Source organism: Lycorma delicatula, chromosome 2, assembly GCF_047948215.1.
Source record: "Lycorma delicatula isolate Av1 chromosome 2, ASM4794821v1, whole genome shotgun sequence".
NCBI lineage: Eukaryota > Metazoa > Arthropoda > Insecta > Hemiptera > Fulgoridae > Lycorma > Lycorma delicatula.
This window is the reverse complement of record NC_134456.1, coordinates 7366051-7385981: the sequence shown is the minus strand read 5'-3', so window position 1 is coordinate 7385981 and position 19931 is coordinate 7366051. Positions and strand designations below refer to the sequence as shown.

Genomic DNA, 19931 nt, shown 5'->3' with positions numbered 1-19931 from the left:
TATAAATTTGATTAGTGAATCTCGTCTCTACTGCCTCTTCGAGACGTGAGATACCTTCTTATCTAAGGAGGTTTTAAATAACGTTTGAACTAAAAGTTAGGTGAGAACATCATTAGTGCTTACAGACTTTCTACATTTATGTTTTCCAAGAGATAAATGATTAAAACATTTGTCTTATTAAGATGATGATGATGATGATGTTAAATAAAATCCAGTTCCAATCAGTCACTTTTAGAAAATATTTAACTACACCTTTTAACAACTATTGAATGATACGAATGAAAGATACAAACACAATGCTGTAGTATAAATGATATGACTAGTAGTCTTTGAATAATATAACGGGATGTAACTGTAGGAGGGGAAACGATGTATCAATCCATATATGTGAGTGTTTACGGAATGCGCGTGACCGATAATTTGAAAAAACAGGATGTGATAACAGTGTACAGTTAATTGCCGAACTGATAAATAATGTTATTTCTCGCTTGATTACTGTAGAACGGAAGATCATAGCTTTCAGTCGCTCGCTGTCATAGTTTTTATTGTCTCGGCCTTTCATCCGTAGGTCCCGGGTTCATTTCTTACTTGTTGTTTTTACACAAATAACTAAAAACGATTGTTGCGTTTCCACACCACCCTGGAGGTAGCAACAGCGGCGCGTTGAGATTTTTTTTTTTACATGAGTGAAATCTCTCCCCGAGAGGCCTACTATAAAACACTGGAATTTTTTTATCTTTTTTGTATTTTTCTTTTTTTTTTGTATGTTTTTTTTGTTTTAATATGTATAACGTAACGTTAACATACCTGTTTTCCTTTTATATATATATATATATATTTTTTAATCTGCAACCAGACGCCCAGTAGGTGTATGGAGTTTCCTGCGGACACAGGGACCTACTAAAAACCTCTCCTTCTCACAAAACGTTATGGAACACACTATGATATAGCATCCATCGTCTCCGCGCGTGCTAGCGGGCTCTTCATGTGCTGCCCTTCCGTGAGGGTTTCCAGCGTCTCCTGGGGCATCCAGCGACGGCGATCCTGTTGGACCCCCGCCGCCAACCTCCAGAAGCTGGCCTTCCAACCCCACTTCCAGACCATGTTTTAATATGTATACCATGTTAGCCACGAATTACTCCATCACATCCTCCGATGGGTCGCTTCGGTCCTATCGTTAAATACTTGATTCAATTCCAGCGGGATACTGACATGACCCCACGGCAGAGTATTTAGTCTGTCTATAGCGACACGTTTATCGTCAAAATAACTTAGAGCCAATTTGTTCTGTTGGATCGTTTCGATTATGTGTTTTTTAGATCTAAACATCTTCATGGTCCTGTACACAACAGCATTACTGTCGAACAGACACTTTTTATAATCTTCAAATTCAATTTCGTTTTTAACTACATTCTTTTTTATTCCTTTAGCTTTTTTGATAATTTTTCCAGGCCCAGTTTTGAACGTATATAGTTTTGCTCTCAAGCCGATGAACTCTCGGATCGGTATTCCGCTGCACTCATCCTTAAATTTTCCTATCACTTTCTTATTCTTCAGCGAGTGACAGGGATGAGCTACCGGGTAGTCGGACGTGTCGAAGTAATCTGCGAACGTACTTTCTTGTAGGTCTTGGTAAAAGTCGTGCGTTTTCACTTCGTAGAAAAAACTGTCCGTATCCATGTACAGTAGAGATATTTTCGATCCGTACTTTTTTTTCATAACATCATAGTGAAAGTCATACATAAGAGTTTTGCTCAACTCGAGCACGGACAGGCCCACGTATATAGGTTTGTCAAAATATATCTTTTCCTTAGCGCACTGAACGGCGCACAGGGTTTCATTATATATGATCCTATCCTGAAAGGTGGATTTACTGATGAGCTTCATCAGCCTTTTTTCAGAGGAAACTAATTCAATGTTGACCCTCTTTCTGACATTCTCCATACATTTTCCGAAAACTGCATTGTTCATCAGTTTAAAGAGGTCTTTTTCAAATTCGTTTCGAGCTGCTTGGCGATTCAGCGTGTTGAGTTCAATGTAGCCCTTCAACCACGCGGACTGTGCGAACTGCAACATTTTGTGAACTTTGGTAACCCGAAGTCCGTTTCTAATCGCCTGTTTTAGGGTGGAGAAGTGACAGATATATTTCGACTTGTTCCGTAACGATGGGATGAGTTTGGGATAATTAGAGATCGGAGGGGTTTCGTTCGTAGGCAAAAAGGGAAAGTCACTGTGCGCATTGTGGAGGTGTGAGGGATATTCGACATCTACTTCGAGTATATATCCGATTGGACCATCATCCGGTATGGCCATAAAATTTGACATCACAGAATCTTTTTCTTCAGTCGTTACCCACCGTATATCCTTGTACGGAAGACATTGGCTCAAGGCCCAGCCGTATAAGTTGTTGGCGTCAAGATACATGAGGTATTTGGGCGGTTGATGGGGATTATATCCATCTGGGATGTAGGGGTTATTTGCTTCCCCATGTTTTTTAACACACACCGAAATACCACCGCGGATACCTTTTTCAAAGAACATGTAGATGTCGTAGTCTGTGATCAGTTCAAGTTGGATATTCGTTTTGAACAACATCGCATCGAACGAGAAACCAGGCAGGGTGAAGTAATGCGCACAGTCTAGACTATATTCCCTAAGGCATAGGGATCTGAAATTTTCGAAAACGCCCGACAGGAGCAGCACGTCGCATTTAAGGTAAAGATCGCTATATTGACCTAGTGTGTTTATTTTGAAATGGTCCCACACTTTTATCGCATGTTCATAGTCATCTTCGGATATACCCGATCCCGTGAGACTGCTGTAGAATTCCTCTATCGGAGGAAGAGAGGTCTCTTCTAGGGTTTCCCAAGAGGTGGTGTACTCGTATGGGTAGACTCCTTTCCTGGTAACAAGGGGTATATCCGATTCGTTGAAAAACCTTTTGGTATGGTTGAATTTATCAGTAGGTATGATTTTTACAAGGTAATCTAGGCTGGAGGCCATGAACCGGTAGGTGTCGATGAAGCGAACGGAAATACGGTCGTTGATTCTCTTCGAAAAGGAGATGTATTTTTCGGTAGAGTGATTTGTTTTTCGTCATAGCCTAGTTCTCTGACGATGAAATGGGAATCATAGTTTGAACTGTTATGTATGAAAACGGGGATGAAGGTCCGACTAACCCTTTTCAGGTTGCATATGGAACATAGTGCTGCGCGGTAGTTTCCTGTGGTGTGACAGTGGTCTCTCACCGGTTGGACCTCAGGGGTGAATTTTACATTACACATCTGACACTTTGTGGCTGAGTCGAAGGAATGTCTGTCTTCTTCAGAAAATTCCATTACTTTGTACACTTTTAGGACTTCACCAACACGGGCAGCTACGTCATGGAGGAGTTGCATAAACGAACAGGACGCTTCTTTTCCTCTGTAAAGTATAGGGTCTGTTGGAATCACGTTTCGAACGGCTTCCGGCGTGGAAGGATGAACTACAAAATACACACAATAGCTCATGGGGATGTGCTGCTCCGTAGAAACGGTGTATGAACTTTTGGGGTTGGGATAGCACTTTGCGATCGGTTTTAAGATACATTCAAAATCGGCGTAACATACTATAGGAACTGGAAACATATGATGGTAATTCTTGAATTTCAGTACGGGTTGAGAGCCGTCTTCCCGCACTTCGGGGAGAACTACTCTTGCAGGAGGATTACTGCTGCATCTTTCAAGATGATCTGCCATCTTTCTCGCACAATCTTTATCAGTTTTGTAGTAATAGGTGAAACACCTCTTACAAATCTTAATTCCGTACTTGTGTTTCGTCAGCTGGGATCGTATCAACCTTTCGAAATCGGAAATGAAACAGAAATGATGGCTATTGCCTTCGACTAGCAACAAAAGATCGAAATGGTCATGTTTTTCAGCAGAACAAACCTTGATGGGAACTGTTTTCGTTCTCATCTACCGAGTAAACGTTTACAGAAACTCCGTCGTTCATTATTTCGAATTTGTAGACATCACTCAAAGGTGTTGGAAAGTTAAGGGAACCAAAATTGTATTTGTTTACCAGGACGTCGTATCTCTTATCTATACGATTACGATCACGACCTTGCACATACTTGCACAGGATCGACCATACGAAACAAAGATCGTCGTTATTCTTCACGTTGACGACGGCATGTTTGTGTAGGATGGATTTAGGTAGAGGAATGAAAGATGACCCTTTGAGTGGACGGTAACGGTTTATGCGAACCAAGACCCCATCGATACTCAGAAGCGTCCAGCCGCTCTGCTTTCCTTCAAAATTTGTCTCTTCGCGAAGCAATGATTCGAACGCGGCTTCGATCGAGTGTTCGATATCGTTCACGTTGATGACCGCAAAGTTTTTTGTTTTGAAGCATATATCTCTATACTCATCGACCATTGGCTTTTCGTACGATAGCTCGATTAAGATGTTGTATTTTATAGAACCATAGCGATCAACCGTTTCGGTCAGCAACGTTCCGATTTCAAGCTTCATAGAATTTAAAAGTGGTCCGATGTCCTTGTTTGTTTGATTGTCATTCTTGTAGTAGTATGTGACCAGGTTGCAATTGAATGCGTTTTCAACAACGATGAACCGGCCGACTTGATCGATCGCAGAGAGTCTCATCTTCTTGTAACGGTTTTCTCCAGACATGTTCCTGCAACAACAACAGCAACAATCACGAATTAGATTGTGGTCGAATACGAGCCTATATATATATATCGGGTGAGCATTATTAATGCGAATAATTTTAATAATATTTATGTAGTCTTGTATACTTACATTAGGTTTATCGCAGTCGGTCTAATTGCTGTATTAAGCTAACAATTATGATGTTGTAGGCGTAAATCAAACCAAACTCGGGTAACTTACAATTTGACTGTTTAAGTAAATCTATCTGAATATAAGCACTAGTATGACTTACTCTCACTAAATCAATTGCAGGAATGAAGAAATCACCCAGAGTGGACAGCTTAAGTACCTAGTTGGCGGACTATAAAGGGAGCAGCTACTTGAGTTTTCATATTGAACCGGATGTGTGGGTACTATACTCTTACGAATCGATAACATTTGAAATCGGATCAGAGTTAATCAAACCAGTAAAGTCCATTTGATAATTTAATTTAGTTGTATTGTATACTTACTTAAGTTTTAATGTAGTCGTAAATGAAACCAAACTCGTCTGAATTACAGTTAAATTTGACTGTTTAAGTAATTCTAATGATGGTTATCAGAAGATAAAGGCACTAGTGCGATTTACTCTCACGAATTCCAATGTAAGAATGAAGAAATCGTCCAAAGTTTTCATTGTTTTTTATGTTCATTTCATATTTGTTCATAATAATTTAGGATGTTTTTACGTTTCTATTATGATCTTTAATATTCGAATTATGACTTTCATTTTCATTATACGATTGTTTAAGTTGTTTCATGTTCGTTTATGTTGAATTAATGTTTTTATCGTGTTAGTTTCTGATTCTTTCATGTTCGTTTCGTATACTGTTCAGGTATGGTTCATGTTCGTTTATGTGTGTATCACGTTCGATTATGATCCTTTCATGATCTTTTATGTTCATTTTACATTCGTTTACATCGTTTTAATGTATCTTTCATTTTTTTACCCACATGAAGCATGAGTAGTTTATAACTTAGATTGTACAGATTACAATACAATTTGCAATTTTAAAAACACGATTCATTATATAATCTGAGCGAAGATTATATGCACACACGATGTAAATATATTTACTTTATTAATTAATGTTTATATAATGGAAACAACATTTTCGATTTTGCTTAATTAAATAAATATGTTTAATTTTTCAGATATATCAAAATGTAATTTTTAATTATATCTATGTGACATAACATAAAAGAGGACATTTTTAATAGCTATCTTTTAATTTTTTAAATTTATTATTCTACTTTTTTATTAAATTTATATTTTAAGAGATTTTACTGTTATTTCTAATTTCTAAGACACTGACTTATCTTAGGAAGGTTTTAAATAGTGTTTGTACTAAAAGTTAGGTGAGAACACCATTAATGCTTACAGTCTTTCTACATAAACATATCTTATTAAGAATCAAAACACTTACCTTATTATTATTTAATATGATGCTTCTTCTTCTTTGGTTCAAATATATATTCCGTATTGATTCAATATAAAAATGAGATACAAGTGAACACAACGAGATACAATAAGTGAATGAGTTAAACAGTATATATAATAACGCATTATATATCTCTTCTTCCCACCACTCACCAATTTCCATCTCGACCAATAGAAACACGACAGTTATCACACGCGCACAAAGTACCACACCAAAGCCGCGTGACCTCGAACATGTTTGAACAGGAAAAAACCATTACGTCATCTCGACCAATAGAAACACGGCAATTATCATTTAATTGTTCACCCGCGCACAAAGTACCACACCCAAGCCGCGTGATCGATAGCGACGTCTTGACCTCAAACAGGAAAAATGACTATTAAAAGCCTTTATGTTACCTCGTCTATGTTTATACAGTCACGTACACAACATATGACCACTAATATGATGCAACACTCATAATATTTGAAATCGGATCAGAGTTAATCAAACGAGTAAAGCCCATTTGATAATTTAATTTAGTTGTCTTGTATACTTATTTAAGTTTTAATGTAGTCGTAAATCAAAGCAAACTCGTCTGAGTTACAGTTAAATTTGACTGTAAGTAACTCTAATGCTGGTTATCAGAAGATAAAGGCACTAGTGCGATTTACTCTCACGAATTCCAATGTAAGAATGGAGAAATCGTCCAAAGTTTTCATTGTTTTTTATGTTCATTTCATATTTGGTTATAACACAATTTGTAATTTTAAAAAACATGATGCGTTATATAATCTGAGCGAAGATTATATGCACACACAATGTGCAATATTTACTTTTTAATTAGATGTTTATATAATGGAAACATTTACTGAAAAATTGGTTAACGGATGCGGTTACCTTTTGTTAACGTTATAGAATATTCAGTTTGCATATTATTCCTAATAAAACATTTCATACATGCAAACTAAACAATGCATAAATACACAAATTAAATATAATTATTTAAACACAAAGACATTAAATTTAAACACTATATTTAGTTTTGTTATCAATATTATTTAATAATTTTTTATTTGTCGCCGAAAAAACTTGAGTTATGTAAAGTTGTAATACGATATTATATATGACAGCTTATTATACGATATCTTAAACAAATAAGAAAAAATAATACTTTTTTAGTTTTTGAATAATGATAGATATGGATAATTTATATTTTAATTATACTGGATGTATCACTTTGCGCGCCTAATATTAAGACCGACTAATTTAAGTTAGCATGATACGATATAAACGGTATTAGGTGTGGCAAATTGCGCGCGTAAATTTACATGGACTAAAATACTTTATGCCGATATGCACATGCCACACCTCACCCGGCAGCGTCGAATGACCTTGAAATTGGTCTTAAACCGGCTTTTCTCCTCTACTCTGGGTCTGCTAGTCTTATATATATAAATTAATGTTTCTTTGTTTGTCCCGGATGCATTCCTATACCATTCATCCGAATGCGATGAAACTTTCTTGAGTTGTTGTGCGCATCAAAAATGAAGGTTTCTGAATTAGCTTGAACCCGCTAGGTGGCGCTGGGATCGAGATATTTAGAAAAGTTACATTTATAGTCATATTTGGCTCATATTCAGAATATATATTAGTTACGTGAAAATAAATATTTCTGCGAAAAAGGAAAGAGGGGAAAATGGAAAAGGGAAAGAGGAGTAGGGGTGAAAATTAGAAGGGGGAAAAAGGAAAAAATAAAGGTTAAATTTTGTGATGTTTCGTTTCCGTTTTTTAATGTTTTATCAAACTTTAATATGCGTTTATTTAATCTATATATATACATATATAGATTAAAAATAGCGAAACATTTCCGGGTCAGCTAGTATTAAATAAATACAAATTTTTAACCATTAGATTAAGTTTCATTCTCTTTAAATTACGGTTATAAAGTTTACACTATATAATATAAAGTAAAATCGAAATGACCTTAAGATTTTATTTTATTACATTTCATAATTATTATTATACGGCAAGCCTGTAATCATAACAAACTGTGATTAGAGACATTCATCCATCTACTAGCTATAAACTGTACCTTACCTAATCAGTAAGCAACATCGCATAATCACAATGTACATTACAGAAACTCGGTCAAGCGTAAATACTACTGCCCTTTATAGAAAATTTCATCGAATAAGGTTAAACATATAAAAACATGAACGTTGTAGAATAAATGAAATATTGTTTTCCTAATAAAATGCAATTCTAATTAAAACATCGATATAAATAACTACTTTGTATTGTTTTAATAAAAAAGAAACCGGTTTGTTAAAAAAGTATAAGACAATTTTAACTTCTAATATACAGAGTACCACGAAGAAACAGAGAACATTTCAGGACATGTTCTACTGGTGAAAATAATGAAAAAATTAAAATACAAAAACGATAAGTTAAAGCGACAGTATACCGACAAAAAATGAATACTAAAGAGTTACTCAATAAAATACGAAATGCTATTATAATATTACTCGTATATTAATTTGCTATTATATTATTTATTTAATCACTTTCCCGTCTAGATAGCGCTATAGCAGAGCTATAGCTCTGGAGAGGAAAGTATTGTAATCGGCCCAATTTGGGTACGTGCGGTTTTCGCCGGATTAGGTGTGACGTTTTCACACCTAAGGAACTCAAAAAAACCGGATAGAAATTTTCCGGATGTTAATGTTCGTATGTACGCGTATTCGGTGTTAGCCTCTAAATCACCTAATATTTCCAGAACTACTGGGCCGACTATGACCAAATATGGTCAGATTACTTCTGTATATAAGAACTGTTGCTATTAAATTTTCAACTTAAAAAGTCAAGGGAGAAAGACTGCACAGCAAGGTCAACTTCAGTATCTCGACATTTCACCTAATTAAGATCATAGTTTTCTTAGGAATATTTGTTAACGATTAAAAAATAATAGTATTTGAAAATAAAAAAACATTTTTGCAAAATTTCACCTCAAACCAAAAAATGCTGTTGTAGTCGTCTGGTATGTTGTAACGTCACAAGTGTGCGGTAGAATTAAATAAATAAATAATATTTAAAATGTAAAAAAGCAACGCGATCTCGCCAGGTCCCGAACTCGATCGTCCGGTTGACTCGTTAACTGGTGTGTTAAGGCTCGTAGCTACACCAGTTTACCGACCGTACAAACGAAATTTGTTTTATGTAAGTTGTTAAATTATATTAGTTTAGTTAGTGCCGACCATCACCGCTAGTACCGCCACTCCCGTGCGAATAAAATACGGTATGCCCGCGCGCTTTAGTTAGAATCAATGAATTAAATAAACAAAAAAATATAATACTTAAATAAAATGATAATAATGTAAATTATGTCATCGGTGTATCAGAAATAACCCAGAGTTGTCAGTTGTTTTTTTTTCTATCAATTTATACGATACGAACCTGAGTTTGTACGGGCAGAGTGCTGTGTAAATTGTAAAGGAGGGAATTTCAAAGAATTACTGCAACTTAGGTTTGTTATTCTGTTTTCATTTATCATTTCACGTATTTTATTTTTTTGTTTTGCTATATTGAGTAATATCTAATAGGTACAGAAAGAATAATACAATTTTCTGTCTTAATTTTCGTTTGTTTTTCTTCAATAAAAACCCCGATTATTAAAGTTTTTTAATTACCTTTTAATGGCTATATTTACATTAATTTTTCTAAAATTAAATTCTCTACAAGTTTTGTTAGTAAGACTTCTGCATTTATAATTCATTTAAATATCGAATGTTATGTTTTACGTTGGATATCTTAAAAACTACTGGAGTTACAGTTCTGGAATGTGTTTTATCCTATTTCCCAACTCAAATTACATAACAAACAACCAATTTTATTCCTTAATTTGGGTCAAAAACCTTAGAATAGGGCTTCATTTTATTAGAAGAACTTAAATCCGGACGAAATCTTTTGCTAGACCTAACTCGAAAATAAAGCGCTTTCATTATATATGAACTTTTTTCATTATTTTCACCATTAGAACATAGCCTGAAAGTTTCTCCGTTTCTTTGTGGGACACTCTGTATATAAGTCTTGCTTTCCTTAAAAAAATGACATAAAAAAAAGGAACCAAAATAGTTATTAATTTCTAGCTAACGAGGTCTCACACTCTATGTACTACTTAGAAGTAAAATTAAATGGAACATTAAGGTATGTAAGTAAGCAAGAAATAAATTACGTAAAAAATTATTCTACTCTAGAGTAACATTTTGATATAGGACAATCATGGTGACCGTATCTCTCCACCATCATGACTAATTGTAATTAAACTTAATTTATTTCAATTAACCGAATTCAGAAATCATCTTACAAAATTTCATAAAACATTTGGCTTACTATCCGACATTACTGCAAGTAATTTGCAAAATTCATAACCAAATATAATAAAATCAACTAATTAGTAAAAAATATGACTTTGAGCCCAGAAATGTCAAAAATGGAAAAATATTTTTTTCCCCCAATCCTTTTATACGGGTTTGAATAAAATTGATAAGCATCATAAAATATTTTAGCTACCTAAGTGGCATTTAATTATATGAAAAAATTTGCCTATCTTTAAGTAAAATTATGAAATATGAAACTTACGGATCGTATTTCGCTGCGCCCTAAACCGATTGCGACCAAAATGAAATGGCATCTATGACCTATAAACAGAAAACATCGTGTTAAATTTCACCCAAATTACCTTATTCAGTTTGGGGATATCATAAAAAAAAAAAAAAAACAGTTGAAACAAAATTTTAATTTTGAAAAAAACAGTTAATTTTTGTCCTTTTTGTTTAACGGTACATAAATATGTACACCTACAAATATGAATCCTGAGAAGAGAATTACTTTGCAGTAATTTTTTATATTTATTACAACTTTTATTTTTATTTCGTATTTTTAAATAATTTGGATTTTAATCACATCTATTTTTTATTTTATTATTAATTACGTATTTTTCCAACGATACTCTGATAAAGGTTTTATCATTTCCTCTTGATGGAACCAAGAAAATTCTGACCAACTTCCGTTTATTCAATCCTTTATTCCAGCCAACATAACTCTCTCTTTTTCTGTTTAACCTCCGGAACGGTACCGTAAGGTACTACTTCAGAGGATGAATGAGGATGATTATGTATGAAGTGTAGTCTTGTACAGTCTCAGATCGACAATTCCTGAGACGTGTGGTTAATTGAAACCTATAACCACCAAAGAACACATCGGTACCCATGATCTAGTATTCAAATCCGAATAAAAAAAAGTGCCTTTAGAAGGACTTGAACCTTAGTACTCTCGACTTCGAAATCAGCTTATTTGCGATGACGAAATCAACCCGGTGGGTTAGCCATCATACGAGTATACTGGAATAGAATTCATTCTTGACATGATCAATATAATGTGTTATATTATGTACCAATCTGAATAAATAAAAAACCATTTCAATTGTATTACTGATAACTCTTTATTACGAAATCTATGTTCAAAGTAAAAATTATTTGCTTATAAATAAAATTAAAAATGATTTATTGAAATTACCACTTCTCCGTATTCCTTGTCAAAATTGACAGATTTGTTACAACACTGAACGAGCTCTAAAATAACCTTATATTCATTTATTGTTAGTTCAATTAATCACTGCTTGACAACTTTCGACTCATCACCTGTTGGTTGCCTTCCAAAAACTATTAAAATATTTTGAACATATGAAAGTCATTCTTTGTTAAGTGCAAGGTGTGAACAATTAACCACTCAAAAAAAAAAAATAATAACGTGCAACAGAAATGCGGGTAGCTTCATCATGCAATAATAGAACACCTTTTGTTAACTATCCTTGACGCCTATTACGCATAGTTCAGCACAACTGCCAAAGCATTTGATTCCAAAATTCAACTTCCCGATGCAGTAATCGTTAATTCTTCGGGGACAAAATCAATCAGCAAAACACCGAATCGATCCCAAAAGATGTACCCATCACATTACCTGTAAATAGATTTTTCTAATACTTTCATGTTTTTTTCATCTCCAAAAACAATCGAATCGAGAAATTCATTATTTTATTTTAAAAGGACATCACTACTTCTATTGCTAATTCATCTTATATTTGAAATTGAAATTTATTTAAAAGACAAATATAACGTACTCCAAGTATAATATACTATAAGAATAATAAATAATAAACTACAATTCAAATTTATAAACAAATGAACACTAAGTTTTGTTTATTATAAATTTGTAATATTGATAATTTTGTTTCGTTTAATATCCAGTTAAAAGTCTGCCACATTTTTTTTTTAATAAACTTCGAAATTCTTACCTCTTTATTTGTTTCTATGAATTTGATTCATCCATTTTACTTAAAACCGAATTTCCGAAAAGTTTTGTTTAAAACTACTATTTGTTTGTTACCCATTTAACAAAATTATTTTACGCCAAAAATAAAATAGTGTGTTTTTCGACCCCAATCTTTTGTCTTTTACCCCAGATTTCCCGAAAACTACAAAAAATACAGTTCTCAGATTTATTTTTCTTCTTCAAATTTTCAGGTCAAATTTCATATAAAAATAATTAAATTTACCTCTTAATTTGGGTCCCAAGAATTACAATCTGCCTTAACTTTTCCGAAGGGGTAGAAATCACGGCGAAATCATTTGCCAACTGACACTCGCTAACGAAGCGTTTCCGATCCTATGATTATATGAACTTTCTTCTTTATTTTGACTAGTAGAACCTGTCCTGAAAGTTTTTTATATTTCGTGAATCATCCAGTATATATATATATATATATATATATATATATATAATATATCCCTGTCGCGACTTCGCCTGCGGTATATGTTTACTTCCGTTTCCCGTCGCGGTCAGGGAAAATTTAACCAAACATGGCTCGCTTCACACGCCCTTCCCGTTTAACCAGGGAATGTATTCCTTCGATCCTCTATTTTATTAAGCTCATAGTTGTAAGAATGATAATGATAAATAAAACTGAAAGCCAGTTCAATTTTTCAAACTATTAGAGTATTGTAATTACTTCAGAGCAACAGTTTGGTCAGTACAGGACCCACTAATTGGTTTTTAGATTTACCGTCGCGGCTTCGCACGCGAAATACATAATCAGAATTACAAACATTAATTGCCATCAAAATGTTGCTCATAAATTTCATAAAGATTGATTAAGTAGAACGGAAAAGCGGTATAAAAGGATAAAAATAATAAAAAATGTAAAGGATTTATGTGTTTTTTACCCAAAAAAATATTAAAATTAAAAAAATCGGCAAATGATCTTTAAATATTTATCTGAAGAGAATTTGCAACCTCAAATCGAGTGAATATCTCGTTTAGTATAGTCAGAAATAGGAATTTGCAATCATTGTTCGAAAATGTTTTACCTTTATTCACTCTTTTCGAAGTCGAATTTCAAAAAATGTACAAATCGGTTTTTAGATATTTGCATGAAGATACACAGACCTATAATCAAGTTGATATCTCCATTTCTTACAGAGAAATTAGAAAAAATATTAAGTTTCTCCATTTTAACCATTTAAAATCGGAATTTCAGTAAATCCTTTCTTTATGTTCACTTACAACGTAAAAAGAACGTGCAAAAAAATTTTCATTATTTTACCTTCAGTAGTTTTTGCTGGGCACTGATTATGGACCACTCACAACAAGTCCTTTTTTGTACATATATATATCCTTTTTTGTACTTTTTGTACAAGTGCTTTTTGTATATATATTCGCTTGATGAAATTTTTTCTCTTAATCAGCTACCAGAATTTTAAGGTAAGATATGTCTTATCTTAATATTCTGTATAGGTGGTTTATTTAATAAAATTTAAATATATATATATATATAAAGGATTGAATTATCTTTTCTTGAATTTTTCGCTTGATGAAATTTTTACTCTTAATTAGAGACCATAATTTTTCCAAGTTTGCCGAGCCTTTCTCCACCAGATCACGGGCTGGTGGGAATTTGCCTCCTTTGCCTCCCCTCTCGGCGTTTTGGGAGAAAGGAACTAACCAATAACTTATACTCTTGACCCAACATTCTTTACAATTCTTTACTTCTGCTCAGGTTTTATGTAGTAGATGCTAATGGAACTGAAAAAGTTAACCGGCATTCAAAATGCCAATACTTTTCTTATTCGAACAGTTGCAAATATTTAAAAATGGATAAAAAAACAATTATTATTATTTTTAACTTTTTATTATAAATCTTTAGTTTATTTTACGAAATTTATGTTTATAATAGTAACAAAAATGCTTTTAATAGTTTGATTCTCTAAGTTACAACCAGTTGTCATCAAAGATTAAGTGTTGGCTAGTTCACATAAACTCGTCAAGAAACGACATCATAGTAAATTTACAACATATCGTGACAAAAATTTACATTTCTTAAATGAATTTAAATGAGGACACAGCATGACGGCTATTCACAAGATGAATCTTTAATAACAACCAAATGGCCATACATAGACATAAAAAGTATAAATATATACCCATATATTTTGACGACAAGCGTATAATTAAATACGATTTTCGGTTTTGGAAATGAAATATACTGTACTGTTACTTCGATGTAACCGAATATATAATTTTTTTTATATGTACCGTTTTTCCTTCTTAATCATATAAAAATTACAGCGTACATTTTTTTAGGACTTAAAAAATATACGAGCGTGTCGTAGTTACTCCCACTGTGTAGTCTGCGGTAAAACCTGTGGCAATATCTACCAAGATATTATTTAAATAACAATAAAATTAATTCTCAATTTATTGAACTAAAACATGAGTTATTTTTACATTATGTTTTAAATAGGTACAAAAAAGTTCATCGGAATAAGTATAATATTTAAAATAAATTTATTATTAAGAAAATAGAAAAACTATAAAACTTTTGGTATAAGTAATTAAAATAAGTTTTGCCTCTAAAGAAAAAACCAGAAGTTTTCTTTTTAATACAAATAAGGAAGTCTCAAAAATTATCGTTTAAATTTGAATTAAGATTTTTGAAAGTGAAATATATATGAGTAATTGAACAATTTCTTAGCTTTAAAATTATATAGAATTTAAAATAAAAATTATTTTTTGTTTGGTATGTTTAAGAGTCAGCATATGTGTATGAAATTTAACATGAAATTTTCTCAATACATAACTACATCAGAAAAAATTCTGAATTACTGGGGGTTAAAAAATAATTTTTACTTTTCCTGATAAATAGTTATACTGTATACCAACTACGCAGTGTAATATGTTAACGGAATGTACGTACATTTATCAGGGTCAAATTTTGCACGTCGGGATTTTTGAAAATCTTGACCGTTTCATGACCTCCCTCTCCGAACAAAAAAATAAATAAATAACACATACATGTAAATTAATTTAGGAAAGGAAAAAGTTGTTCAGAACAGATCATTAACTTTAAAAATATAATCATAAAACAGGAAATGTCCAACCGCATGTAACAAAATTTATCGACTAAAAAAGCAAACGATTCTATAGAGAAAGCATGCTTAATCAAAACCCTGAAACAACTTTGAATTGGAATTGGCAGGAAAACTAGAGAAATCTTTAAAAAAAATTCGAGACAAACTCTCACAAATATTTGAAATCAATATAGGCTTGAGACAAGATGACCGATTCTCTTCAACGTAAATCTAGAAAAGATAATGAGAGAGACGTTGGGAGAACATAAACAAAACAAAATCAAAGGAATTTCTTTTGGTGGCTCAGTTAAAAGACTACTTTTTCTGTTTATCCTCCGGAATCCACCGTATGGTATTACTTCAGAGGATGAACGAGGATGATATGTATGAATGTAAATGAAGTGTAGTCTTGTACAATCTCAGGTCGACCATTCCTGAGATGTGTGGTTAATTGAAACCCAACCACCAAAGAACATCGGTATCCAGCATTCTAATCCGAATAAAAGTAACTGCTTTTACTAGGATTTGAACGTTAGAACTTTCGACTTCGAAATCAGCTGATTTGCGATGACGTGTTAACCACTAAGCCCGGTGGACTCTGAATTTTCACCGTTTTATAAAAATATAACGGAAAATAACTTCAATCGTCATTTGAAATCAGCTGATTTACGATAAGTTCACCACTAGACTAACCCGTGGATTTCAGTTAAGGGAGTAACAATATACGCATTAGTTTTTGCAAATGATATTGTTGTTCTATTCGCAAACATAAAAGATGCTATTAAACAAAACTTCCCCCAAACACTAGGCCCCCCACAGAAGGCAAATTCCTGTTTGACCGAAAGGACTTCCGAAGACGGACTGAAGGGAATATTGCCGGAACTACAAAGCATATACCCGCTTAGTATCCCCGCATCAGCCCCAGTCAATTGTTTCTCATTGGTCTAAGAGACCAAAACGCAAATACGAAATCCGTCTATAAATAAAATAAAACAAATAAAATCTATAACCGCCACAAAACAGATGATAACCCGCCAGATAAAATAGAAAGACACCGCAGCAAGGGACATTTGTCCAGGTTCTGCAATTAGTAGGGAGAAAACAAACTCCCGCTATCCTTGCGTTCCGTTCCGTTTCGCTATTAAACAAATAGAAATACTAGCAACATATGCAGCTAAATTCGGTTTACAGATATCGAAAAACAAACTAAATTGACGTCCAACCAATATAAAGAAAGTAACACACTATACACAAACATAGGAATTAAAGAAAATGTAAAACATTTTCATTATTTAGGAGAAACAATAACGGACAATTGAATAGAGAAGGTAACAAACTTCGAGTAAGTAAATTAAAGAGGGCACAAATCTTAACACAAAAACTATACAAAAAAAGTGCTTCTCTAGAACTCAAAGCGGAGACGCTAAAATACAGTGATAAGAACAGAAGTACAATATGGAACAGAATAATTCTCTCTCACTCTCAAAAACAAGGGAGAAACTTCAAAAGAAAGAAAGAGTGATGCTATGGATGATTTTAGGAAAATGAAGAAATGTGGCAACAAGTGGATTAAAATAAGTAATGAAAAGATTTTTCAACATATTAAATCAATAACATCCGAAATAAAAAGAAAGTCAATGTTCTTTGGATACTTGATAAGAAATCGGCGACAATAAAATCACCAAAAATTCTTTTTTTTAAATTAAACACCAAAATAAATCCTTCAACCCTTGGTTAGAAGATATCAAGAAAACTTAACCGAACTTGGACTCTCAGAAAGTGATGCGCTAAATAGAAACAAGTACAATAGGAATATAATATAACTGAATTTAAGAAATTCAAGGAGGCTAAAAAAACTAACAGCCGAACATCTGGCAAAAATTCCAAAAGGCAGAACAGCCTTAGAAAAGAAGAGAAATATGAAAAAGAATTTGTTACGCGGTTACCAGTAACCTAATTCGAACTTAATCATAATAAACTATGCACGTAATTAAATATTTTTTGCTTGATATTTTCAAACTAGGCAGTTGTTTTTATATGGATCTGAATGCTGTGGATGTCGGTGTTCTTTGGTGGTTGGATTTCAATTAACCAAACGTGTCAGGAATGGTCGACCTGAGTCTGTTCCAGACTATATGTTCTGGTAGACTATATTTTTACCGATAGATCTAAACTTAAATTGCAGCTACGTCAAGCCTGGCAAGCCGGTAATAAGTTTATTTGCCTTTACACCCAAATCCGGCAGTAACTAGAAAACTGTTTATATATATTTAATTGTATATATATATGTCGGAGAGGCGAGGAGATTTGTCAGGGATTCAGCGTTCCGTGCTTCACTCATTTCCACCATCACAAGTGGAGAATATACAAGATCATAATAAAGTTCAATCAATAAAAATGAGTAGATAACTCGTACAATGAAATAATTACAAATGATAATTATCACTTATCAACAACTCAGCAGTACACGAACTATAATATAAGATTAATTTAATTTAGAATTCAAACAATATTAAAACAACCTGCGATAGACCGAGGCTCAGGGAAACAACGAATTCGCGATCACCAGGACGTCCGTTCGATCTGGGTTCCAAAGCAAGACTACCCTTTCTCAATATTCTCAAATAATATGCCTACTGCATATTTCCCTTTCCTTATTAATTTTATGATACCCCTATCGTCCTGGGATCCCGACTACGTTGACAACCATGTGCCTACCTAGGCCTAAGCCTACCGCAATAAAACAATTTAAACCTTATATTACAAAATATTACTAGTAATAGTACATTTCTTAAAACTACTAAAAATACAGATATTCTAAAGAATATTCTCATCGTTTTGTCGGAAGATACTCCACTGTACTTTATTCTCCGACATATATATTTTTTTAAACCAGGTGAACCAATTTGGATGAAATTCAACAGGATACTTTCTTATACAGGGGATTAATGCCATTTCTTTTGGTCGCCATAAGTCAAGGAGGCAGAGAGACTTTATGGATCCCGAATCTCAAAATTTTACTCGAAGAGTAGGTAATTTTTTTTAGATAATTTTATGCCCTTTAAGTAGTTGAAATATTTTCTGATGGAGTTCTTCATGAAACAGAATTCTTTTTATCTTTTTCGTCATTTTTTATCTCTCAAAGTTTTATTACTGTACTACTTAGAAAATCTTATTACATTAGTATGTCACTTTGGTTATGTATTTGGGCAATTTAATTCAGGGATGGGGAATAATAAGCCTCAAAAGAGAGGCTTCTCAACGCAGACTTTGGAATGGGGAAGTCAACTGAGAAAAAAACAATCGTCACGAAAAATCGTCACGCACTATGATGCAATACGGCTGACAATATAGTATAGAAAACGCGTTCTCCAGCTTATAATAATGATTAAACTTTCTTCAATATTATGTTTAAATTTTTCTGTTTTATGTAAATAGATATTTTTTATAATAAGTGTATTTCATATTTCTTATTAATAAAAAATGTTATAATTTGTTTATATATTGGATATATTTATTTATCTTGCATATGTTATTTTCCACCATTGATAATTCATAAAATATTATGTAAGAAGCTTCGCTTCCGTCGTGTGTCCACGCACTCGTTTTAATTTTTATTTTTCTTCATTATTTCGCTTGATATCTTCAGATTGGATCAACTGATCTTTATAAAATTTTGTAAATGACTTCTGAATTCGGTTCATTAAAACCATTCAAACAATTATAATTAGTCAAGGAGGTGAGGAGATTAGTTACCACGGATCCAGTATCTTAAAATTTCATTCAGAGTAAAATAATTTTTATTTTACATACTTAATGTTCCATTTATTTTTACTCCTACGTAATAGTCTACGGCCTTCCCCCTACAGATAAATAAAAAGATCCTATTTTTATTATTTTTATTTACGATTCTATAAATTTAAAATTTTACAACCAGGTATATAATTTCTTCTTCTTCTTCGTCCCAAAAAGTCTGTGATATATAGCTTGTTCCGGCGCCCATATTTTCTTCGGCGCCTTGATCTCTTTTTCCTGTTAATGCCGTTTAATGTCAGAATCGTAGGATCTTTTTCGAAATTCCCCCCATAAAAAAAAAAAAAAAAACACTTAAGTTTTTAACTAAACGGCCAAAAATCGATGTATTTTTAATATCTAATAAGAATTAGGTCGAAATATACATGTCTCAAAATAATTTAAAATAAAAATAAAGAAAGTAAATATTATTATTAAATATTTTTTTTTTATTATTAAATAAAAATAAAAATTAATAGTTTTTCGTTTCTAACCCCCCCCCCCACCCAAAGTTTGCAAGTTTTTCACCTGGAGATAACTGAAAATTGCAAGAAATATT

The 19931-nt window shown here is 33.0% G+C and overlaps 2 protein-coding genes across 2 annotated transcripts in view; both read right to left on the bottom strand.

Moving 5' to 3' along the window:
- SP1173 (major facilitator superfamily domain-containing protein SP1173) overlaps positions 1–19931 on the bottom strand; it is a 281971-nt gene that overhangs the window by 99413 nt on the left and 162627 nt on the right. The window lies entirely within an intron of this gene.
- On the bottom strand, positions 726–2281 carry LOC142320105 (uncharacterized). Its single transcript, XM_075357784.1, has one exon. It carries the CDS (start codon positions 2074–2076, stop codon positions 1144–1146), a length of 933 nt encoding a protein of 310 aa, XP_075213899.1. The 5' UTR covers positions 2077–2281; the 3' UTR covers positions 726–1143.